Source organism: Sapajus apella, unplaced genomic scaffold (genome assembly GCF_009761245.1).
Source record: "Sapajus apella isolate SASKATOON/1434 unplaced genomic scaffold, GSC_monkey_1.0 scaffold49, whole genome shotgun sequence".
In the NCBI taxonomy this organism is placed as follows: Eukaryota; Metazoa; Chordata; class Mammalia; order Primates; family Cebidae; genus Sapajus; species Sapajus apella.
Window position 1 is genome coordinate 14,243,833 of NW_022436989.1, and position 26,750 is coordinate 14,270,582.

At 39.6% G+C, this 26,750-nt stretch overlaps 1 protein-coding gene across 5 annotated transcripts in view; it reads left to right on the forward strand.

Annotated features, from left to right (window-relative positions):
- Positions 1–26,750, forward strand: part of PCNX2 (pecanex 2) — a 291,183-nt gene that overhangs the window by 218,849 nt on the left and 45,584 nt on the right. For all 5 annotated transcript variants that reach the window (XM_032242324.1, XM_032242325.1, XM_032242328.1 and 2 more), the window contains 2 exons: positions 2,040–2,098; positions 4,840–5,055. In XM_032242324.1, coding sequence (XP_032098215.1) covers positions 2,040–2,098; positions 4,840–5,055 — 275 coding nt within the window. The remainder of the gene's footprint in view (positions 1–2,039; positions 2,099–4,839; positions 5,056–26,750) is intronic.

Here is a 26,750-nt window from a genome sequence, read left to right on the forward strand (position 1 = left end):
GTGACTGCTATGTGTCAGTTGTGAGCAAAAAACTTACTCTCATGGTACTTAGGGACTGAAATAAGAGTCATGTATAATCAGATAATTACACAAAGAGATGTATGAGGTGGTGTAAAGTCAAGTCTCCAGAGCCAGCCTCCCTAGGCTGTATTCTGGCTATGCAACCTGTTAGATCTATGACCTTGGGCACTCTACTTAATTTCTCTGTGCCTCTGCTTCATCCTCTGTGAGAATGGGTATAATGAGTACCTACCTCAGAGAATCATTTTGAGGCAATAATAAGTCAATACATATAAAGTACTTAAAACAGGCACATGACACAAGCAAGTGCTACATAAATGTTAGCTGTCATTGTTATGATTGATGTTAGCCTTGACAGAGATTCCAAAAGAGATGTACAAGTACAATGCATGAAAGATAACATGACAAAGGAGTCTCACGCAGAGCAGGAGTCGGGGCAGCTTCCCTGAGAAGGTGAAAGGTGAGCTGAGACTTGAAGAATGAGAGGGGTCAATGAGGAAAAATGAGTGGGAATGGACAGGGATCCCCAAGTAGAAGGAACATTTGCAAAGGCTCCTGGAGAGGAGGGAGCATCAGGGCTAAAATGTGTGGGCATGTTGAAGGCGTGGAAAAGGAAAGCCAACAGGGTTGGAGCAAAGAAAGCAAAGTGCAGAGTAATAGAAAAGGCAGGAGCCAGGCATGTTCAAGACCAGGCTTTCAATTGTCAGTGGGACTTTCATTACGCCCAAATCTTTAAGTAAAGCCTATATGTGATGCTGATATATGTGTAAGAAGTCCTTTCTTAACAGCTAATATATCAGATTTAACCATTTGAAATTGCCATTTTATAGATGATCATAAACAGTTGACTATCATCAATTTCATAGGCTCGATGTCAATTTCATACTTCATTCTTTAAAGACCACCAGTCAATATTGGAAATAAAAGGACCAAGGTAGAGGCATAGCCTCTCCAAGCAGAGCAGATCACTGCACTTACAAAGGGTTTTGGGGCTGTGTGGAGTTCAAGGACTGCTGAGGTTTTGGAGGCATTTGCAGGTTGACAGCAGCTGTATAGGAGGTTACTTCAAGAGCCTGTTGTTCATCAGTTGCCCCTCAGGAGTCTGCAGTGAGTTGGCTCTCAGAAGCCACGGACTGGCTGCCTTACAAAAGCTGTGCACTGAGAGGTGTTGTCGTGATTAGATAGGTTCAAAGCTGGTTCTAGTGGCCACTTGTTACCATGGCTGCAGACGATCTGAGAGCTTTAATTCTCATGGTTCAACCTAAGAAAGGTCTATAAGAGTATACCCAACTATTGAAACCAAGTGATAGAGATGTTGACTACTCTCCACAATTTCATCGAATCAATTTGAAGAGAAAGATACCTATGTGGACACTGTTCTCAAGCTCTGAAAGTGGGTGGCATTACATTGGCGGGGTTTTTTTGTTTTTGCTTTTGAGGCAGTGTCTCACTCTGTCACCCAAGCTGGAGTGCAGTAGTACGATCTCAGCTCACTGCAACTTCCAACTTCCGGTTTCAAGCGATTCTCCTGCCTCAACCTCCCAAGTAGCTGAGATTACAGGAGTGCACCACCACACCCTGCTAATCTTTTTTGTATTTTTAGTAGAGACGGAGTTTCACACTGTTTGCCAGGCTGGTACCAAACTCCTGACCTCAAGCGATCTGCCTGCCTCGACCTCCCAAAGTGTTGGGATTACAGGCATGAGCCACTGTGCTTGGCCTAAATACTTGCTTTGATTCTGCAGATCTGGTGCTCCAAACTGATTAAGACCTAAGGCCATTCTCTCCAAATCAGATAACTAGTCATCTCTCCCCTCCATGTGTTTCTTGTACTTTTCCCTCTTTTTCTGATTATGAGACTCCTTTCTTCCTGCAGTGTGGTTAAATTACAGCAATCATCTTAACCTGTGAGCTCTATTGCCTTTGCATTTTCTACTCATGCAGCTGGTTCTGTAAACCAGCTTTTCCTTTTGGGGGGATCTAATCATGACCTTTTACTCTTTTGTGGCCTCTTCTAGTACAAGGCGAGTGGATAATTCCAACACAAGACTGGCAGTCCAAATTGAAAGAGATCCAGGTAAGAAGACCTCTTCTCTCTTATTAAACTATTTATTATTATATGGATGGATTCTCAAAAGGAAGAATTAAGTACTCACTTTTAAATCATTGTGGAGGCAATGCACATCTTAATTAATATGTTAACCGTGGAATAAAACTGTGAAGGTAGACTGATCAAGCATCCTGATTTGGTTTGACAATGCATTGCTCCGCTATTTAGAATTGATTAGGAGCTTGCTCAGTATTGGATAACTCTGTTAATAAAGACATTTTAGTTCATGTGTGGTAAACCTCAAACACAGACTATAAACCTTGAAGTTCATCTTTTAGAAAAAAAAAAATTATTGGAAAAACATCAGCATTATAATGTCCTTAAAGGCAAACTGTTCCAGGCCAGGAGCTAGAAGCTTGCAAAAAGTTTGGTCAACATTAAGCTATGGAAGGATTTGCCTGCTAGAAAATTATTTTACCCTTTTCTTTCCATAATCAATCTCCTTTTTTAACCATTCTATTTCTTCTTTCCTCATATTAGAATGCAAATTTTAACTGTTCTCTATTTTTATCCTCCTCACTCCCTTCTTTGTGCTCCAAAATCTGTCTGGGAACAATTGCATCACACTCATTATCTATATTTGAATTGCATATACCTGATTAATTTGAAAGCAGAATTTGAAATTTGAGATACCTGGAAAGACAAGCTTATTTTTTGTTGAACTTCATGTCAGTACAATTAAGGAAGGAGGGATGTAGATATCTCTGAGGTGCAGCTGTGGGACTGTGATGTTACGAGCCTATTGATATAAGGCAGAGGGACAGTTTCCCAAGCACATTGTGCTGTTAGTTAATCATAATTGCTGTCTCATCTTAATCTAATTATGCAGATGTGTGGTCAGTGTGTTCTAAGGAGATGCCCTGAGTTGAATTTCTACTTTTAGTGATTTTAATTGTTTTGTTTTATTTAAACATTGAACAGTTTGAACAATTAAGCAAAGGCCAATTCTCTCATTCAGGCATTTCCTTTCAAAGTGCCAGAGACTGAAAGTAATCTTTAATTAATGTCTCAGGATGCATGCTGCTTCATCAGAGAAAATGAATATAGCGCAGGTCAAGGAGGCTTTATCTGCATAGAAGATTAAGCATACTGATACTTTATTAGACTACATGGCATGACTCAGCCCACAGAACAGCTTCTTTTCATTAATCATAATTAGGTTATAAATACTCTAATGTCGATTCAGCTTTCAACTGTCATGAGTACCCAGCAAAGATATTCATAATCTGACAGTGTTATTCTGTAGATTTCTTAGAGGCAGATTGGTGATCTTCCTTATGTAAGTGCCCTTGGGGCATCTTCACCTTCTTATACCACTCCCTGCCCTCCACACCCTGATTGTGCCCCAGTTCCCATGGATACAAAGCAGGGATGCTTCGGTCAGATCTGCAGCCTTCATCTCTGTCCTCCCAGAATCTCTGTCTCCACTCAAATAGACAATCCAGACGGGAGCCTTGAGTTTTGCTTTAGGCATTTCCTCTTTGGGACAACTATGCCTCTGGCTCTCCCGAGCCGTAATTTCCTCTCCCAAAGAAAAACTAGTCCTAAAATAAAAGTCATGAGGGTGAACTTTTTTCCTAGGCTTTTCCCAATGCTTGCTCCATCCACAGGACCACAGACCAGGAAGACTTTCCATGTTATCCAGTCTTCTCTTTAAAAAATATTATATCCCTCATCTTGGGAGATCCTATAAAAGGAAGGAAAAGAGTTAGAGCTTAGCAGAAATGATATAGGAAATGCACTACACACTCCCAATTTCACCCCCACTCAACACACACCCCTAGCTTTCTACGGGGAAACAAAGTATTTCATCATTCCCTCTCCTTTGCTGCTTCCTCCTTCACCTTCCTTGGATGTCTTTATCCACCCAATTAAAATGGCCAAAGTTAAACAAACAAACAATAATGGACAATTCCAAGTCCTGGCAAGGATGCAGAATTAGAGCTCTCAATCACTGCTGGGGAAATGCAGAAAGCGTACAGGCACTTTGGAAAACAGCAGTCCCACACCTAAGCATTTACTTAAAAGAAATGGGGAGAGTCATATTCACAAACTCTTGTTCATGACTCTTGGTAGTGGTTTTACCCATAATCACCAAAACGGAAACAACCCAGGTGCCCTTCAGCTGATGAATGGATAAACAAATTGTGGAAAATGTATACAGAGGGATACTACTCAAAGGTGAAACAGAACAAACTCATATATGCAACAGATGAACACATTGTTCTAAGTACTGGTTATATGACTACATGCATTTTTCAAGACTCATAGAATAGTACACTACAATGGATGAATTTTACCCTACATAAATTATTCTTCTAAACCTGAATTTTTAATTTATATATAGTTTAAGAACAAATGGCATCCATTTATAGTATAATAACATGTTATATAACATGTAAAATATATATTTGCATATAACAAATAATACTAGAAATGATTGTATTATGTATTATAGCATATATATATATATATATATATATAAATTGATACTGCTTATTGCCTATAAATTGTACAGAAAGAATACAGAGGGAAAAATAGGAGAGTCTCATATAATCTACTAAAATGTCGAAGAACAGATTTTTTCTCTTTTATGTATATAAAGAGTCTGATGTTACCCTTAATCAGATGACAGCTTCCTGTTTCCTAGGTCTGGGTACACAGCAGGGAGTAGGCATTCACTGGTCATATTTCTTGTCTGCCTTTAGGGAATGATGACAACAATCTCAATTCCATTTTTTATGAACACTTGACAAGGACCCTCCAGGAGTCCCTCTGTGGAGACTTACTTCTTGGTCGTTGGGGCAACTACAGCTCTGGCGATTGCTTTATTTTGGCTTCAGATGACCTCAATGCCTTTGTTCACCTGATTGAAATTGGAAATGGTCTTGTCACCTTTCAACTTCGAGGACTAGAATTCCGAGGTAAGAATTTCTTCGTTGTGTAAATTGTTGAAAGTTCGTTGCTTGAGTTAATTATCAAGCAAAACTTTAGGAAGAAGTCACCATTACACAGGAAAAAATGTCTTCCTAATGAAAGAGAGCTTGCTACCATTATCTTAATATAAATAAACTCTAGTCAGCTGAAGGAATAAAAACATAAAACATATAATGGCATGTAAACTTGTGGATTAGCAAACCAAGAAACTGGTTTATTAGCAAGTCAGGGTATTGATTTTAATCCTTCTTGGAAAAACTCAGAAGCCACATAAGATTATGGGGAATAGCTGGGCTCCAAACGGAGTTAGCCAAACCTCATTCTGTGGATCACAGGTGTTGGGGGTCTGTTCATGCAAATCATTTAAGGTCTTTGAGCTTTTCTTTCCTATCTGCAATGTAATAATGAGAATGGCTGCCATATAATGTTGCTATGTGGTTTAAATGAGATCATCTAGAAGGTACTTCATAAATTCTCATTGCTTTATGGTTATTGAGGGTATCTGAATCTTGAAAGTATAACCCCAGTTTTCCCACAAATCAGGAGCTGGAGTTATGTGCAGTGCAGAGAGTGTCATAAGTGATGTACTTTGTTGCCTTCTCCTGCATTGTTTATTCCTTTACTCATTGCATGTTTTCTGAACACCTCCTCTGTATACGGCAGTGTCTTAATGCTGGAGATGCAATGGACACATGACATGAAAGAGTCTTAACCTGATGAAGCTTACCTCCACTGAGAGACACCTAAAGTAAACAAGTAAAAAAACAGGTAGACTAATTACAGCTTGGAGCAAGTGCTATGAAGGAAGTAAATAGGGTTCTGGAACCCAAAGTCACTGCAGAGGATGAGGGTGAGGAGGTGCCACATTCAATGGGATGGTCAAGGAAGGCCTTGAGAGGAGAGGAGAGAAGAATGTCCCCAGTGTAGGAACTGACACCTGCTAAATGCATGAGTCAGACAGCATCTCAGAGCATTCCTCACATCTGGGAGGACTTAAGTGACTAGGGCTGACCAGTGCTCACAGCAACTCAACATAAGCCAGCAGGAAGCCCAGTAACATGAGCTCTCCCCTCCAGCGTCAGGAACTATGTGTTATTCTGTTATGGGGAACCGTGCAGGAACTCTGAAGGAGGGAATGGTTGACTCTCTCTACACTTTAAGAGATTGGTCTGGTGGCTGTGTGGAGAATATACTGGGAGAAGACAAAAGTAGAAGCAGGGAAACCATTTAGGACTGCAGTGTAGATACCTAAGCAGGAGATGATGGCAGAGACAGGGCTTCCCTGCCAGAGACTGGGAGGTGGAAACAGAGGGGCTACATGTTGGGGGTGAGTGAGAGGGGAGGCTCTGGGTGCCCCCAAGTTTCTAGATCAAGTATCTGCATGGGCAGAGGTATATTTACTAAAACAGGGATGCTTGGAAGAGGAATAGGACTTTCTGGTCTGGTGGTGGAGGCATTCCAGTGAATGTGCCAAGGAGCTAGTACATACAGTCTGACAGTTACTCAGAAGACATTTATTTAGCACTGATTATATGTCATGCAGTAGTGTAGGTACCATGAGTACAGAAGTGAAACCCCCACCTTAAGATCCTGGGAGCCTCACAGAGAAGACAGATATGGAAGAAGCTCATGTGAAATGAACATTGCATGAAATGAGTGTTATGACATGTCCTGCCAGGGCCGCATTAGAGACCAGAGGAGACGCACTAGTGTCAGGTCAGAGTCTGAGTCAGCTCAAAGGAGGAGAAAGAGGAAGGGTCTTACCTGCTAAGGAGCAGCGGGTGTGATGACAAAGAAGCACCAAGTCATCCAACGTGGTTCTCAGCAGGTAATAGTTGTAGGTAATGCTAGAAAGGTGAGCAGGAGCCAGCTCATACCTATTCAAACCCTCACTGTGAACAAAAGGTCATCTTTTGGCCAAAAGCAAGTTGTCATTTTCTCCTATCTTGAACACTCTTATCTAAAGATGATCAGTTATCTCAGTTCTTTGAATGAGAATTTCTAGCATTAGTTTTGCAAATATCCATGCCTTTTCACATTCCTAAATAAATGTATACAAAAGCTTTTTTTTTCTAGAGTAGTAGGTTCTGTGTTTGAGGTGTGCATTCTGTGAACTTTTCTGAACTTTGAGAATCTAATTTAATTTGGACAAGGTTATTGAGCAAGGGAATAGTGATAAATCTCTATAGAGTAATCACAGAAGGGATATTTCCCCTACATTTAGCACAGATGCCAGAAAAATGTCATGGGAGGTGGTGAAAATAAATGTCTCCAGTGCAATAATACAATAGAAGTGTCCTGCTCTCTGAAATTCTGAATCTCAGCTCTTTTGAGAGCTTTTCTTCCTTTTTTTTTTTTTTAGTATATTCCTTTTTAAATATAATTTCAACTTTTATTTTAGATTTGGGGGTACATGTGCAGGTTTATTTCATGGATATATTGTGTGATGCTGAAATTTCAGGTATGAGTGGTCCCATCACTGAGGTGCTGCCCATAGTACTCAACAGTTTTTCAACCCTTGCCCTTTTCTCTACCTACATCGTCTCCTAGTCCCCAGTGCCTGCTGTTGCCTTCTTTATGTCCATTAGTAATAAATGTTTAGCTCCCACTTACATGTGGGAACATCTTGTATTTGGTTTTCTGGTCCTGCATTAATTTGCTTAGGATAATGGCCTCCAACTGCATCCACATTGCTGCAAGGGACATGATTTTATATTTTTTATGGCTGCATAGTATTCCATGGTGTATATGTACCCCTAGTTTCTTTATCCAGTCTACTGTTGATGGGAACCTAGATTGATTCCATGTATTTGCTATTGTGAATAGTGCTGCAGTGAACATATGAGTGCATGTGTCTGTTTGGCAGAACAATTTATTTTATTTCAATATATATACCCCATAATGGGATTGCTGAGTTGAAAGGTAGTTCGATTTTAAAGGTCTTTGAGAAATCTCCAATTGCTTTCCACAGTGGCTAGATTAATTTACATTCTCATCAACCATGTATAAATGTTCCCTTTTCTCTGCAGCCTTGCCAGCATCTGGGGTTTTTTTGTTTGTTTTACTTTTTAATAATAGCTATTCTGATTAGTGTGAGATGGTATCTCACTGTATTTTTATTTTAATTTCTTTAATGATTAGTTATGTTGAGCATTTTTTCCGTGTGTTTTTGGCCACTTGTATGTCTTCTTTGAGAAGTATTTGTTCATATCTTTTGCCCGTTTTTTAATTGTGTAATTTAGTTTTTTGCTTGTTTGATTGTTTAATTCCTTTATAGATTCTGGATATTAGACATTTGTCAGTTACATAATTTGAGAATATTATCTCCCCTTCTGTAGACTTTTATTCTGTTGATAGTTTCTTTTCCTGTGCATAAGCTCGTTAGTTTAATTAGGTCTCACTTGCCAATTTTTGTTTTTGTTGCAATTGCTTTTGAAGACTTAGTCATAAATTCTTTCCTAAGGCCCATGTCCAGAATAATGTTTTTAGGTTTTCCTCCTATAGTTTGAGGTCTTACATTTAAGTATTTAATCTATCTTGGGTTAATTTTTGCATATGGTGAAAGTTAGGGGTCCAGTTTCCTCCTTCTGCATATGGCTAGCCAGCTATCCCAGCACCATGTATTGAATAGGGAGCCCTTTTCCCATTGCTTATTTTTGTTGACCTTGTCAAAGATCAGATGGCTATAGGTGTGTAACTTTTTATTTCTGGGTTTGCTATTATGTTCCATTGATCTGTGGGTCTGTTTTTGTACCAGTACCATGCTGTTTTGGTTACTACAGGCTTAGAGTATAGATTGAAGTAGGGTAATTGATGCCTCTGGCTTTGTTTCTTTTGTTTAGGATTGCTTTTGCTATTTGGGCTATTTTTCGGTTCTATATGGACTTTAGAATAGTTTTTTCTGGCTCTGCAAAGAATGACATTGGTAGTTTGATAGGAATAAAGTCTGTAGACTGCTTTGGGCAGTATGGTCATTTTTTAATTATCATTATACTTTAAGTTCTGGGATACACATGCAGAACCTGCAGGTTTGTTACGTAAGTATGCATGTGCCATGGCGGTTTGCTGCACCCATCAACCCATCTACATTAGGTATTTCTCCTAATGCTATCCCTCCCCTAGTTCCCACCCCACGGCAGGCCTAGGGTGTGATGTTCTCCTCCCTGTGTCCATGTGTTCTCATTGTTCAACTCCTATGTTGATTCTTCCAATCCATGAGCATGGAATGTTTTTCCATTTGTTTGTGTCATCTGTAATTTCTTTTAGCAGTGTTTTTGTAGTTCTCCCTGTAGAGATCTTTTACCTTTTTAGTTAGATGTATTCTTCGGGGTGTGTGTGTGTGTGTGTGTGTGTCTATTATAAATGAGATTGTGTTTTTGATTTGGCTGTCAGCTTGAATGTTACTGGTGTGTAGAAATGCTGTACATTGATTTTGTATCCTGAAACTTTACTCAAGTTATTTTATCAGTTTCAGGGGCCTTTTGGCAGAGTCTTAAAGGGTTCTCTCACTATACAATTATATGATCAATGAAGAGAGATATTTTGACTTATTTTTCTGTTTGGATGTCTTTTATTTATTTCTCTGGACTGTCTGCTCTGGCTAGGACTTCCTGTCCTATGTTGAATAGGAGTGATAAGAGTGGGCATTCTTGTCTTATTCCAGTTTCAAGGGGAATGCTTCCAATTTTTGCCTGTTCAGTGTGATACTAGCCATTTGTTTGTCATAGATGAGTCTTATTACTTTAAGGCATGTTCCTTCTATGCTTCATTTCTTGAGGGTCTTTACCATGAAGGTATGTTGAATTTTATGGAAAGGGTTTTTTTTTATGTCTATTGATATGATCCTATGGTTTTTGTTTTTAATTCTGTTTATGTGATGAATCACATTTATTGACTTGTGTATGTTGAACCAACCTTGCATCCTAGGAATGAAGCCTACTTGATCATAGTGAATTAAGTCTGATGTGCTGCCTGTTTGGTTTGCTAGTAGTTTGCTGAAGATTTTTGTCTCTATGTTCACCAGGGATATTGGCCTGTCATTTTCTTTTTCTGTTGTGTCTTTACCAAGTTTTGGTATCAGGGTGATGCTAGCTTCATAGAATGCATTAGGGAGGAGTCCCTTCTCCTTGGTTTTTTTGAATCGTTTCAGTAGAATTGGTACTAGTTCTTCTTGCTGTGTGTGGTAGAATTCAGTTGTGAATCCATCTGGTCCAGGAATTTTTTTAATTAATAGGCTTTTTATTACATACTCAATTTCAAAACTCAGTACTGGTCTGTTTAAGGTTTCAGTTTCTTCCTGATTCAATCTTGGAAGCGTGTGTGTTTCCAGGAGTTTAGCCATTTCATCTAGATGTTCTAGTTTGTATGCATAGAGGTATTCCATAATAGTCTCTGAAGATCTTTTGTATTCCTTTGAGATCAGTTTTAATGTCATCTTTGTCATTTCTGATTGTGTGTATTTGGATCATCTCTCTTTTTCTTTGTTATTCTAGTTAATGGTCTACCAGTCTTGTGTATCCTTTCAAATAAGCTTTTGGCTTTGTTGATTTTTTGTATGGATTTTGGGGTCTCAATTTTGTTCAGTTCTGCTCTGATTTTAGTTATTTCTTTCCTTCTGCTAGCTTTGGGGTTAGATTGTTCTTGTTTTTCTAGTTTAGGTGTGATGTTACATCATTAAATTGAGATCTTTCTAACTTTTAGAGGTAGGCATTTAGCACTATAAACTTTCCTGTTCTGCTTTTGCTGCATCCTAGAGATTTTGGTATGTTGTGTCTCTGTATTAATTTATTTGTTTTTGAGACAAAGTCTCAGTCTGTTGCCCAGGTTAGAGTGCAGTGGCACAATCTCAGCTCACAGCAATATCTGCCTCCCAGGTTCAAGTGATTCTCCTGCCTCAGCCTCCCAAGTAGCTGGAATTATAGGTGTGCACCACCACACCCGGCTAACCTTTTATATTTTTGGTAGAGACAGGGTTTCACCATGTTGGCCAGGCTAGTCTCGAACTCCTGACCTCAAGTGATCTGCCCGCCTTGGCCTCCCAAAGTGCTGGGATTATAGGTGTGAGCCACTGAGCCTGACCTGTTTTTATTCATTTAAAAGGATTTTTTTTTTTTTTCATTTTTGGCTTAATTTTGTTGTTTACCCAAAAGTCATTCAGGAACAAGTTGTTTAATTTCCATTTAAGTATGCAGTTTTAAGAGTCCTTCCTGGTATTGATTTCTATTTTTATCCCACTGTGGTCCAAGAGTATGGTTGATATTTCAATTTTTTAAAATTTATTGAAACTGCTTTATGGCTGAGCATGTGGTTGATCTTGCAGTATGTTCCATTTACAAATGAAAGAAATGTATATTCTGTGGTTCTTGGGTAGAGTATTCTGTAGATTTCTATTAGATCCGATTTTTCAAGTGTCAAATTTAAGTATAGAATTTCTTTGTTAGTTTTCTGCCTCTATGACCTGTGTAATGCTGTCAGTAGGGTGTTGAAGTCCTTCACCATAATTGTGTGGCCGCCCTATTCTTTTCAGAGGTCTATAAGTACTTGCTTTATGAATCTGGGTGCTCTAATGTTGGGTGCATATATATTTAGGATTGTTAAGTCTTGTTGAATTGAACACTTTATCATTATGTAATACTCTGCTTTGTCCTGTTTTACTGTTGTTGGTTTAAAGTCTGTTTTATCCGATATAAGAATAGCGACCCCTGCTCCTTTTTTTGATGAAAGCTTTTCAGTTTTTTTTCTGGAATTCAAGGAAAAATCTTTTAGGACTAACCTAGTTGAATGTGAGTTGTAGTTTCTATCACAAGTTCTGTGCCAATTTTAGCCTCTTTAGCAAGCTTAACCAATCTTTGAGTTTAAAGGGTTCAAGTTAATGAGATTTTAGAATTTTGCAGTGATTTTTCTGTCTGTCAGCTCCTCATCACAAGCAGGGGTTCATAATCCAGCACTCTAAACATTCCAGTCTCATCTTAGATCAATTATATCTTGGGGGATAACCAGCCACTACAAAACTTCACAGTTTAGAATAGCAATGCTGTACTATTTCCCACTGTTGTGTGGGTTGACCAGTGGTTCTGCTACTGCTGTCACCTGGGTCACTTGAGAAGTTTCATTCAGCAGGTATATGAGCGAGACTGGGACGTCCGGAGGCTGGCTGCCAAACTTGGAGCCTTGGATCTCCTCCATGGGACCACTCAGTCTCCCAGAGGCCACGCTAGGCATCTTCACAGCCAGGTGGTAGTCAGGCTTGAAAAGGGGAAATCTGAACACTGTGAGGACTCTCAAGGCCCAGCTTCCCAGACAGGTACCATGTCACTTCTGCCACATTCTGGTGGTTAAAGCCCTTCCCAAGGACAGCTCAGATTCTGGTGGTAGAAAAAGTGGCTCTGCTACATTTGCACAGTGGAATGGCTACAGGGAGGGCATTGTTTGCTAGGGGCCGATATTACAACATACTAGACTCCTTGAACTTCATCAAATGAAATACAGAAGGAGGCTCGGAACTGACAGATGTAACCATCCCCAAAATAGAGGCAGAGATCATGTGAAACAAGACTGCCCAGGAGGATCTCTGCTATCACTCATTGATAACCCTTTTTCCTGCCAGCCACAGTAGGAACTTAACCTGGCTATAAAGGTCACTTTGGTACCATAATAATGTCTTAAGAGAAAAATGCTAGCTCCCCTGCCCCAGTACCACTCACTCTTAAACAATACATTTTTTTAACCCAGTTCAATTGTAGTTGAGGACACAGGTTCTTTAAAAGAGTGCATAGCTTGGCAAAATCTAAATTATGCTTTTATTATGGGAAAAATCCAGTTGACCTAAAATGGCTGTTCTGTTTTATATCTCTTTGCAACATGTAGTACAGTATTCCTAAGGAAGGTCTGTTTTCTTTTACCTCCTTGGACACTTTTTAGAGTTTTCTTTTCAGCATCTTCCTTTTCAGTTTCCTGTTTTCCAGAATAACTGGCTTTATTTTGGTCACATTTAATCTTCTTCTCCCCAACCTGGGGCAGTCAAAATATAGAAGGGCTTGTTCTACCTCCTGAAGTCTACTGAAGCCATCAGTGGAAACATGAAATGTTCACAGGATAGGCTCTGACTCTTTCTCAGAAAATGAGAAATACACCCTAGAGGAGAGGCAAACTCCCTGAGGCCATGGGCCAAGAAAGTATACTGTCTTCCTCTCCCTGAAAATGATGTTTTTATGTCAATAGGAGTTCTTGGTCGTGAGCTACAAAAATCAATTCTAGCTAACTTAAGTAGAAGAAGGTTTGTTGGAAAATATTGCAAAGGGCACAGACTTCTGAGAAGGCTAGCAAAGTAGGCTTTGCAGCTATTGGACAAGAGCCAAGTCTAAAATCACACCACAGCTATGATGGAGTCACATCTCAGCTGGTGAATTCAGACATTGGCATCATGTCATTGATACCGCGAGCTTGAATACTAGACACTGCTACTGCCACCACAGCTGCCCCCAGAAACTAAATGAACGCCTCCCTTCCAGAATGCATTCCACATGACCTTGCTTCTTTGTGTCTCCAGCTCATTAGTCAATGTCTGATGTGGGTTTATCAGATTAACAAAACCAAGATTTCATGTGTGTGCTCTAGATGGAAGGGAGCCCAGGAAAGAGAGTGTCTGACTCTCCAGTTTCTATAATGGGGGATGGTGACTCCTAGCCCTGAGAGTCACAAAATGGGTATATTAATTGAAATAATGCTAGCAGCTGTAACTATTAGTACCCAAATCTCAGTGACTGATGCAACAGACATCTGTTATACATTCATATAGATTCCAATCAGTGAGTGGAGGTAGTGGGGGAATCCCGAGTAACTGGGATTACAGGCGCATGCCACAACACCCAGCTAATTTTTGTATATTTAGTAGAGAAGGGGTTTCACCCCTGTTGTCCAGGCTGGTCTCAAACTCCTGACCTCAGGTCATCCACCCTCAGGTACAGTGAGCCACTGTACCTGGCCTATTTGTATTCTTGATATAGAATTTGTATCAGTCATTCATTATGGTACCAGACAATAGAAATAGGATGTGGCATGGACCTTGATCATTATTTTGGGCTATCCAAGATCTACATCCATGTTTTTGGTTTGGACAGTTTATACTATACCAGAACTAGCTAATTGTTCACGAATGCCTTTTACTTTTTCTCCTGGGTACTCAGCTAGATAGCATTTCCTAGCCCCTCTTGTAGTCATGTCAATTGTAGACAGTAGAATGTACAAGGAAATGATGTATCCCAGGTTTATGGCCAAGCTCATAACAATCTTCCATGCAGTCTTCCACTTTCTGCCAGCTTGGTATTGAAGTCCCAGGTGGCCTTGAAAGCAATGTGCTAGGGAATAGGCAGAGCTTCTATTAGCCTGAATCCTTGGTACTGCAGAATGAAGCCATCCCCTTCCCCCACTACCTCCACTTTCTGTCAGGAAAAAAGAGCATCACAAATGACTTAGCCTGTCAGAACCTTGATTTCTTCCTCAGAGCCTCAATGCGATTTCTAAGTTTCTTCCTAACTTTGACAGTCTATCAGTTCAGGAGATAAAAAATAATTCCACTGCAGGATATATTTAGGAGAAAGTTGAACTTCTCCCTGTTGTGGTGTGAAGATAATTCCCTCCCAGAGAGGAGATGCTTTTGGGAGATATACCATGGCTGGAGGCCATGGCTGGTGTCACGGAACTTGAGCAACTATTGGATTCCTGATGATACGAGTGCCAGCACAAGAAGGATCAGTGCGCCTTAGCTTTAGTCTATTGGCTGGTGATAGGATTGGGCATCGGAAGGACCACTGCAGAGAATAAGCAGAAAGGAGGAATTTCAGGCAAAGGAAAGAGCAGGGCTTGCTACAAAGGCAAGTGAGGAAATCCAAAGGGTTGGATGAGGCTTGGAGGTTGAAATCCATGGTTATTCATCCACAAAAGTGGGCAAGAAGAGAGAACATATGGCACATATGCTGGTACGGGCGGGTGTTACAGAGATGGAATGGGAATGGCAGAAAGAATGGAACGGGGAAGTATATGGGTTGAATATTCTTTATTTGAAATAATTGGGACCAAAGTGTTTTAGATTTTGAATTTTTTAATTTAGAATATGTGCCCATACAAAATAAAATATCTTGGGGATGGGACCCAAGTCTAAACACAAAATGCATTTATGTTTCCTATAAACCCTCTATACCTTTTATACAAAAATATTGTATAAAATTGCATGAAGGCAATTTTATACAATATTTTTAATAATTCTGTGTAGGAAACACAACTTGTGTACAATGAAGCGTCAGACAGCAAAGGTGTCACTATTTCAGCCACCCACGTGGGCAATCTGTGGTTGTTTGGAATCACCATCATTCCCGACTCTGAATTTTTATGCTACTGATAAACGTTTATTTTCTTATAATTATTCACACATAAGGACTTAACAGTAAAAAATGTAACATACATTCATTAATACAGTGAATAAATACTGTGTTCAGGGCAACTGGGCAGCACAGTGACATCACCAGAACACCTGGATCTGCTGTTAAGAAACAGCAGCAGCAGACAGCTGCAGGCTCCCAGGTTCCACAGGGTGCTGGGTTTTGATTAAAAGATTATGTATGATGCATTTTACTTATTTAGGTGGGAAAAAACATCAGAAGCAGTTGAGAGACCAAGAAGTGGGTCCTCTAGTGATGAGGAGGCTTTCTACTAGGTGACTTTTATAAATAGCTGAGAGGGTCTTTTTCTCCTTGGGGATACTGAAGAAACTGCAGGCTGTGCACCCACATTTTAACTATGACCCATCACAAGAGGCCAGGCGTGGAATTTCCCACTTGTGGCATTATATCAGTGCTCAGAAGGTTTTGGATTTTGGAGCATTTAAGATTTTGGATGTTTTACTTTGGGGTGCTCAACCTGTAGTATAAATGCTGGGCAGCATGAAACACTCACTTGAAGTTAGTGATCATTATTTTAAAGAAAGATGTGTAAAGATTAATTACTGTGTGGTTTTCTCTAAACCACATTGAACATTGTGGATGCAGGCATGGAAGGGCAGAGTTAGTTAACCAGGACTGAGTTGAACCAAGTGAGTGTCATGAAGCTGAGAATGTATTTAATATGTAAGGGTTTGACAAGAATTATAATACTTGGCCATGGAGTGTTAGCTGGGGATGAAGGGAAGTGAGAGTGTGAGAGAAGTGAGAAACAGGACCAATGAATCGTGGATCTGGGAAAGGTGCAAAGGTTATTGAAGTTGAAATATTAGAGGAAATGATCTGGAAAAATGAGGTGGTTACTGGAAAATGGGATGTTTCAAACTGATGTCTATAGAGGGAAAGCAATTTGTTGATAATCAAGGTCTAGAGTTATCACTCTGGGAATGACTGGCTGAGGCTGAGTGGAAGATGAGATCATTACAGGGGTAGAGATTGGACCAGGCACCAGGATGTTGGAAAGAGCATCTCTATGGGCCAGGCACCAGGATGTTGGAAAGAGCATCCCAGGAGTGATGGCAGGAGGCGTGGTGGAGAGAGTGACTGAACCAGAGCCCCAATCTTCACAGAAGGAGTAAGAATGACCAGGGGGACCAGGGAAGATGACAACGAGATAGAAATGGGGGTGGGGTGAGAGAGTGGTCTGAGAGCATCAGTGAGAAACACGAGGATGTCTTCCATTGCTGACTGAGTGGTGAGAGGCATGTGTGAAAGGATTTTGAGATTTGGGTGGGTGGGACGGTTAAGTTGGGATCAGAAAATGTGATCTATAGAGAGGCATGGAGATTAGAACTGCAGGGAATCCTGGGCTTCCCATGGCAAATGACTTGAACTGCATGCAGTAAAGCAGGATTTTCTCCTGGGAGGATGATGACGATCCTGTAATCTAAGGCTGGGTCGCCTGCGTGGAAAGTTCTGAGGCAACTGAAATGAAGTTTACCTAGTAGGCATTGAGGCATGCATGCACGATCCACATTAGTGTAAGGCTGTTACATTTTTCTCACAGCAAGATCTGCTTTTCATAAATCATCTTAGAGGAGGTAGGTCTTAGAAAGTAGAAAAGAGTCATCTAATAAGATGATTTTTTGGGAAGCAGGAGAAAAACAATACCATACATGCATGGTGTTATATGGGCGTTTGCCTTTTTAATTATTTGTGTAACTGCATTTTCTCAACTTCCTCATTTCTCAGTATTTCCTTGTGATGAGTGATACAGCATTTGTATATATTTTCTATATTTCCATCAATCAAAGATTTACAGTTTTTGTTCATCTAATAGTTCAAACAAAAAATCATAATATAGATTACTTCGTTCTTTTATTTAAAACAAAGTCACGACGAAAGTTATGTTTGTGTTTGAGTGTTTGTGTTGATTGCGAATCTCTGAAGCCAGGACCTTATCCTTAGTGCCTGGTATATGACCACATGGTTGGCAATCAATAAATGTTTTCTTGATAACAACATAATAAATAATAATTTGAAAGCCAAATCCAGTTTGTTTTCAATAGCATTAGAAAGCTTATACATTCCATTTTTTTTTTTTAATTCCTGCTGACAATGAAAAATTAACTAAGTCAGACTATTAGACTGTGAGCCCTTCAAAGGCTGAGGCTTCATGCCTTGTTCATGTAACTCTCCCCTGTGCATTGACTGGCTCATGGTAGGATACCCAGTAAATATTGGTTGAATGAAAAGGTAGACAATTGCAAGTTTCTTGAACACCAAGTACATATCAGGTGTCATACTAGGTACTTTACTTATATTACCAAAATATCCCTTATAACAGCTCTATAAAGTAAGTAGATACTATTACCCAACTGTCGACATGAGAAATCTGAGTGAATGAATTTAAGTAAGGTGCCCATGGCCACACAGTCCCCAGTGGGAGAGGAGCATGAACACCTAGATGTGACTGACCCCAAAGTCCACGTCTATACAGTAGACTCCACTGCTTGAGAGAGAAGGAACAGAGGGAGGAAGATGGGTTAAGTAAGGGGAGAATATGAAAAAAAAAATGATTAACCATTTTCAGAAAGTATTTTTGGTTGTCAAAATTAAACAAATAAAATTTGGTTTTACCAGAATTCATTCTTAAAGGGTATAATGGTAGCACCTTGGTAGGTCACTTCTAGCAGCTCGGCTTCCCGAATTATTGGCTGTTTTAGCAATTTTACTTTCAATGTTCATTCTACAAGACTTCATTAAAGTCATGAGACCTAGATGGCTCTTACAGAATGAATATTGAAAGCAAAAGGCACAATTATCAGGATGTAGCTACAACATTACCACTAGGTCTGGAAAATATCAAAAAATAGGATTTATGTTTCTGTCTGTATGAAATGTTATCAGCCATCTCATAGTTTGGCTAACACCCCATAATCACTGGCCTGTGGGGACATTTAAAAATATCGGTGTAACTGAATCTTATCTAAAGCAAGTTCAACCCATACCTTTATCTTAACTGGCTAATCCATACAGAGCGATAGCTTTCCCACTAATCTTGGAGTTACATATCTAGAATTTTCTCTTCTCTATGACAACATTCAGGTCATTAGCAAATGCTTAGGTCTTAGGTCTATATAGCTTGAGTAATCTGTGAAATCCATTGGTTCCAAACTTACCCATACAATAATAAGTTCTCCATTCAGAATCCCTGACCACATATTTTTCTTCATTGCATATTGTGTGACCTGTTAATAGGAGACAGGAAGCCATCCTTGTCTAGATAGCACGTCTGGGAAGAAAGAGGGCTTCTTGCTGAACATGAACAAAGTCTGCATATCTTAACATTCAACACTTAAAAATAAATTCGTGGGAGAAAAAGAAATAATACAACTTGGAATTAGATATGAATTAGAAAGGACTTTTCCGAGTGGAGTTGAATGTATTAGTTTTCTCATCTTTAAACAGGTTGGGAGTGGGGAAAATCATATCACTCAGAGAAATAACTATCATTTATTTCAACATTTCTTATTCTTATGCTTCTAAGCTGCCCAATGTGAGTACAAGGTATACTTAGTGATTTGGTTAATTTCATTTTCTCCCATGAGATGGTTGAAAATAAATAAATTCAGGAAACCTTGGCTTGAAATTTGTCAAGCCTCGTTAGACAGTGTGTGATAAAAGAAGAATACTGATTTTAAATTCAAAAGACCAGACCCTTCCATAAGACAAGTCCCTTTTGAAAGTTAGTGTGCTGGAAATTACTTCTGCATAACCAGGTTGATGCGTACATCAAATGAGATACTCTGAAGCATTTCTTTTTAAATTGATAAGTGTCACATAAATACACAGTGTTGTGAAATAAAAATTCTGTGAAAAACCAATGCTGTTTCATTTAAAGGTATTATAACACTTTTAAAATCTAGCTTGCCAGAGAGGTCACAGAACAAATTTTATTCCTATGAGCAGATCTTAAAGAAGATGAGGCTCCTTGGAATGTAAAATTGATACAATATAAAATCTGTGCTAGGCTCACAAAATCAAACAAGTTAGAATTATTCAGACCTACTTTTGTCTTTTTTCTCTACTGCAAACTGGACAGTACACTTCTAGGTTCCCAGTATCACATTTAAAAGACACATATGTCTGTATCCAAGGAGGATTATATGAAGCCAGGTGTTTGAGACCAGCCTGGGCAACATAGTGAGACCGTATCTCTACCAAAAAAAATAATAATAATAATTAATTAATTAGGTAGGTGTGGTTGTGCCTGCCGGAGGTCCCAGCTACTCCAGAGGCTGAGGGAGGAGAGTGGCTTTAACCTAGGAGTTTGAGGTTACAGTGAGCTATGATTGCACCTATGCACTCCAACTTGGGTGACAGAGACAGACCCTATGTCTAAAAACATAAAATAAAATAAAAATGACACATAGGTTCAGTGTTGCTGAAGGACTGGAAACTGGAACTAGGGGAGAAGTTGCCACTAAGGTGATACAGAACTGAACCCATTCAGTGGCTCGACAAACCAATCCTACTTGTTGTTTGAGTTCTTCTCTGTGGCCTTAGTCATGTAATTATACTATTAGCACTCTGTCTCCCTGTCTTTAAGACTGGATTAATCTAGAAGGGATTGGTTACTAAGTGAATGTGTGACACTTGGGGAATAGGAAGTGTCCAGGACAGCTTTGCAGTGATGGTAATGATGGCAGTAGTCATGGCTCCTGTAGTGGAGAGTGGCTCCCAAAGAGAGAAACTCAGTCTTCTGTATCTGGCCCTGGTGGTTTCAAGGAAGCTGAAACCTCCAGAAGGTGAGTCTTTGCTATGGCAGGGAAAGCTCCGTTCATCAGAATCAGAATTAAACAGCAGTCAAGAGAAGGATTGTCCCTTGATTTACTTTGTTGAGTAAATAAAATCATTTTTACCTCCACCAGGGGCTCATTGCTTAGAAATTCTAGTATTTAAAACTGAAATAAGAAATTTTAAGTTTGTAACTATAATCCAATGATTAAAAAAATAAATATTTTAGGACCTAGAAAATCTCCACATGAATTTTATTTCTATTGGGCAATCTTAAAGGAAATTGAGGCTCCTTGAAATATAACATTCTTTTTTTTTTTTTTTTGAGATGCAATCTTGCTCTGTTGCCCAGGCTGGAATGCAGTGACACCATCTCAGCTCCTGAGTTCAAGCGATTCTTCTGTCTCAGCCTCCCAAATAGCTGGGACTACAGATGTGCACCACCATACCTGGCTCATTTTCATATTTTTAGTAGAGATGGGGTTTTGCCGTCTTGGCCAGGCTGGTCTTGAACTGCTGACCTCAGGTGATCCACCCACCTTGGCCTCCCAAAGTGCTGGGATTACAGATGTGAGCCACCATGTGCAGCCTGAAATATAAAATTCTTACAACAATTCTTTCTTTCCATAAATTAAATATGGTGAGGTCTAACAAATACAGAGATGTCCTCTAAGAGCAGAAGACTGGGAATAGAGATGACCTGAATGTTCCTTTAAGCGTTATGTTCTAAGGTTCTACCTCTGGAGAATGAGCGTGGGTAGAAGAGGAGCTGAGAAAGTTCCTCCCTGCCATGACATGAGCTGCAGGAGAAGTCTGTGGGACAGGGAAGGAGGGCAGTGATCTTCTTTAAAATAACCATCATTCAAAAACTTTTTAAAGCCTTTTTTTGACATTATTTCATTTGGTCATACAGCAGCCCTTGATGTAACCAGCTGGCAACAGGCAACACAAGTTTAGAATTCCAGCTTTAAGAAAAATGTGGTGGGGACCCTCGTCCTGTTAATATCTCTACCACTATACATGCAGGAGGATATTAGAAGGGGCTACCAAGGAACCTCGCTGAAGCAGAGCCCTATCTCACACATCTGGCACTCCCAGCCTGTGATGTGCACTCTGGGCTGTGGAAGTGAACTGCTCAGAGCTCAGTAATGGCCATATCTGATGACCTCCTCCTTTTCATAGCCCGGATCAATTAAGGAATAACCTTACGTGACCACAGAAGGAAATACATTTTGTAATAAGCCAATACATCTATCCCGATGTTTCTGCCTGTAAGTCTCATCTGCAGTTTGGAAAGCACAAGCTAAGCTATACCTATGGCTAAGAATGTCCGCTTTGTGAGTCTGGGTCTGATTGTATTTTACAGGTGGTTTGGGCTTCCTCTCTTCTCTAACATCCCCTTGGTCACCTCACTGCTAGGTATGTGCAAAACACCAGCCCAGTCCCTGGCATACTGCAATGGCTAATGAAGGCAATAATCCTTTTAAAACTCGGCTAAAATAAATATTCAGGATATTTTTAAACATTTACAATGTTTTAAATGTAATCATGTTGATGAAATGTTGGATCTTTCTGTGAATCCAGTTAGATTCCTTTTGAAAAATCCAATTCCATTGTTTGGAACAAAAACTGCAAGTTATTTCTCAAAGTACTCATATCAGTTAAGAAGGGAAATTGAAGGACCAAGAAGCCCAGTCTTTAACATGTATTATGCATTTCAGCTTTCATAGCAATGTTCTCACTGGAAGGTTGTAAATCATTCCAACCTTTTCTTTCAAAGCAGCTTTTCTGTTGCAGGAGACTATGTTTAACGTCTCTTTGAAGTCCCATTATCTCCATGTTTCCTCTTATCTGTTGGTAAACAGCCTGCACCTTAGTTCTGGTCCCTATCGCTTTTTTCCTGAAGCAAGACTGTGGGTGGCTGGTTTCACCATCATTGGTCTCTTCCCCTTAATCCCAGAGGCTTCAGGGGAATTTTCTTAAGTACAGCTTTCCTCATGTTTCCTGTTTCCTTGGGACTTGAAAATCTCTTTTGCCTGCCTGTTACCTACAGAATTCAGCTCAAATGTCTCCTGTTTGACCTAACTCTAGCTTTCCCCTTCCACTCTCACACTGTCCCCACCCCTGTCCCTTCATGGGTTCTGTCCTCTGGCCCAGGTCTCTCAGCTAGGATGGTGACTCTCATGAGGCCTTTTGGGATGTAAGAGAAAGGAATATTTTTAGTTTAATTTTTGGTTGCTGAACCTTCTGTTCAGGCAACCATTCTTTGGTTTCCAACTTTCCCAAGAGAATGCCAACCTTGCCTCCATTTTGGCAGGTGTGTCTACCAGCCACACAAATTAGCTACAATCCTGTGCCTCTCAGAGAAAATACATTAAAATTTACTACCACTCAATACATAAGAATTGTCAAAACTAGATGGAGAGAAATTGCCTTAGTTCAGGCTGTTGTATCAAATATACCATAGATTGGGTGACTTAGACAACAAACATTTATTTCTCACAGTTCTGGAGGCTGGGAAGTCCAAGATCAGGTGCGGGCAGATCTGGTGTCTGGTGAGGGCCCCTTTCCTGGACTGCAGACAGCCATCTTTCTGCAATGTCCTCACACAGCGGAGAGAGAGCAAGCTCTTTCATGTCTATTCTCATGAGGGCACTACTCTCATTCATGAGGGCCCCACCCTCATAATCCAATCACCTCCCAAAGGCCCAACTTCTAATACCATCACCTTAGATGACAGGGTTTCAATACATTAATTTGGGTGAGACACAAACAGTAATTACACATCTCAGGGATTTCCTGAAAGGTATGCAGTTCTCCCAGTCCTCAAGAGTTTCTAAAATCTGCTGTTGGTTGATGCCAGGCCTCTAAGAGAGCCCCATACCTAAAGCTGACTTGTTTTGACTACCTATAGAAATACTTTTGCTTTATTGCACTTTGGCCATATTCTGGCATCCTACACTGTGAAATATTAAAACAGCCTGGCAAACCTTGTGCTTGCACTTACTGTGCAATGTTATGAAGGATTTTGTTCACCATATTGCGCAATGCTCTCTTTATGAGGATCCTGGGGATATCATCTCTCTGATGTCTTTGCCAGAAATAGCTATGATCCTTCCAAGGAATTAGTTTGTTTTTGCCCTAAAGACAAAAGCAACCATTTACATTTTCCATCTGTGGGTCACTTTTGGTAAATGTACTGGGTATCCTAGAATGCAGTTAGGACCCTTGACATCATTTCTGTATTTGTATTTTTCTTACTTCTCAATTGGACTTAAATTTCTTCATTTGCTTTCATACTATGTATACCTTCTTAGATTAACTTTATTTCTTCTTGAAATTAGGTGGGAATAAATAAGTCTGGCTAGGCTTGGCATTGGTAGGTATGACCAAGTTGTGATAATGCAAACGTAGCCACAATTAGAGGTGCCAAGAGTCAGTTTGGATGGAAATACCAGACAGAGACAACCTTGCCAACTTGACATTCATCTCTGCCATTGCTGCAAAAGGTCATAGTGTGTGGGTGGGTTGACTTTCAGCATTTCCTTGGAGGGAATATGCTTGGAACTTTCTGAGTCTTCCTGAAAATATGGACCTTGATTTACATTTGGACAACACAGTTAGTGCATTTTCCAAAATTAGTGGGTTTCATTATTTTCATATTCTTTTTTAATATAATCTTGAATGTGACTCTTTTACTCCTAAGAGCAGATTACCCAAGACTCACCTGAACTAAGCTTTTCAAATGTTGGCAGCTATGATGTGTCTGTCAAGTCTAAGCCATCCTTCATGGCAAACTGTTTCCTCAACTGCCCTTTGACGAGTGTAGAGTTGCCCGCATGTTCCTCATAGTCTACTGTGCTATTTCACTTAGATAGCTAGAAATTCAAACTCTCCATCTTCTCGTGTACACACAGACACACACATGTACAAGCATTCACAGACTACAGACTCACACACATACTCATCCAACCAGCCCTCCCAGTTTAATAAAAAGGGAAGAAAAAAAAAAAGAAAACCCTGGCTTTCAGTTCAATGTGATAAATGGTAGAACTTGATGGAAGAATAAGGAAGGGGAAAATTGGAATGAAACTTACATTTTTGAGGTCTGCTGTTTAACCAGCTTTGCTAATCTCTTCAAGTGAAAATCTTCCTTTATGCTTCTTCCTTGTGTAAGTAATTTATTTCTGAAAACTGTCTTTTTTCCTCCATTGGAAGAGAATTTCTTCCTAAATTATATTATTAATGTACAGCAAGCCAGTATTAGTGTGTCATGTGGCGGGGTGAGGCCCCACCCCCACCCCCACTGGAGCCTAGGTTCTGCAGTCCTAGGGTCCCAGTGTACAGAGCAGTCAGGTTATGGTGGTCATTACTGTCTGGATGTCCCACTGTTTATAGTCCAGTATACATTTCTGTACATCTTCACCAGAGGGAAGAAAAGTTTTATGTTGTAGAATGAGTTAAGAGACCCTTGAAATGTAAAAACAAAAGCAACAACAAAAAAAGAATGCTTTCAGTCAAGAGCCAAAGCAAGGAAGCAAGGAGGTCTGGCAGAAAGACAAATGGAATCCTAAGATTTGCGATCAGCCTTTAACTGTCTTCCTTTTTATGTAGGCAACCTGCTTGGCTCTTCTCCTTCCTGACTTGGACTCCTATTTCATAGACTATTATCCTAATAACTCTGTATGTGCGTTATGATTTGAAGGTTGTAGTTTTCCATCTATGGCTTATTATGGTCATCTCACTCCTGGGCTCTATATAAAAGCTTGGTCTAAACATAGCCTCTCTTTATCTGCCGCCATATGTAAGGTAATACGATATACTGCCACAGAGTTCCTCAGTTGGTCCCTGCTCATATAGAGATCTGGATAAGAACTTTTTATTTGTCTGTTCAGTCATTGCATCAACAACTTTGTTAGCACCTCCTAAGTACCAGACACTGTGAATAATGATATGGGATCCCAGAAAAAGTGAATAAAGAATAGGGGTGGGGGTGGGTGAGGTGAAATGTTTTGTGTTTCAATTAAGTCTCCAAAGACAAGTAGAAAACTTCAAAGACATTCTTCTGGCCATGATTGAGTAAACGGTACTGAAATATCCTTACTACCATAAATAATTATAAAACTGAAAAATTATATTAATCAATATTCAGATATTGGACAACAGGCAGTGCAAGACTCTGATCATTCAGAGAAAGGAAATATACAAAGTGAGCTTCATAATTGCCTCCACTTTCTGCCTAGAGGTGCTTTCTTGTCTATAGTACAAGAAGGTGGAGCCCAAACAAAGCACTGCGGTCTTATTGAACCAGTGGGACAGAATCTGAGTATCTGCTGAAGTATCTGGACTTTATAGATCAGAGACCAGACCGGAATGAATTGCACAGAGGAGCTACAGAAATCTGCATGGAGAACCCCTTTCATGATTAGATGGATATTAACCTGCTCTTGTATAGGCATAGCCTGACAGAGAATGGTAACTGGAGTGATAAGATATAAATAGAGATTATGTAGGCTACACAGTGATGAGAAATGTAGAAGTTCCAAATAGCCAGTGAGGAGACCTTGCTGAACGTCTTAGGAATTCAGTTGAGATCCCCAAACGACCAGGCTTTAGGATTAGAGATATTACCACCCTTGAATAAGGACTACTCTGGACCTTCCCAGCCAAAGATTTAAAACAAGCTTTAAAAGGATCAAGCTGATAACCTGATGGGCAAATAAATTAACTGACAGGACATAGCTCTTTAAAAAAAAAAAAAAAAATCCACACTTCCAGGATTATAATATCAATGATATCTAACATATAATAGGAGTTTTTAGATATGCAGAGAAGCAGAAAAAAATGACTCATAACCAGGAAAATGAAACTATAAATAGAAACACACTCAAAGATTTTAGAATTAATAGAAAAAATTTCCAACAGGTAAAAATGATCATAACGAATGAGCTTATGGAGAATGTAAGTAGAGAGGGTATAGAGACCATCCAGTCTGATGCAAATAATGAAAAGACTAAAGAAAACTTACAGAAACCCAATGCCTGTGGCACAATAGCAAGTATTCTAACATATGTGTAATTGGAGTCCTAAATGGAGAAGTGTGAAATAGGGGTGGAAAAGCAACTAAGAACATATTATCCAAAATTTCTTTAATTGATGAAAAATATCAGTCCATAGATCCCAGGAGCTCAACACATCCCAAGCAAGATAAACACAAAGAAAATCAAACCTAAACATATAATATTCAAACTTCTGAAAATTAAAGATAAAGAACAATTATAAGCACATGTGAAATTTTTAATTGTCATCTTACCAAGATCATGAGAGAGTTTAAAAACACATTATATAGAGATAATCAACAGTGTGAATTATTTCTGACTTCTCAAAAAAAAATGCAAGCCGGAAAACAATGGAATAATATTTTTAAGTGCATAAAGAAAAATCAGAAA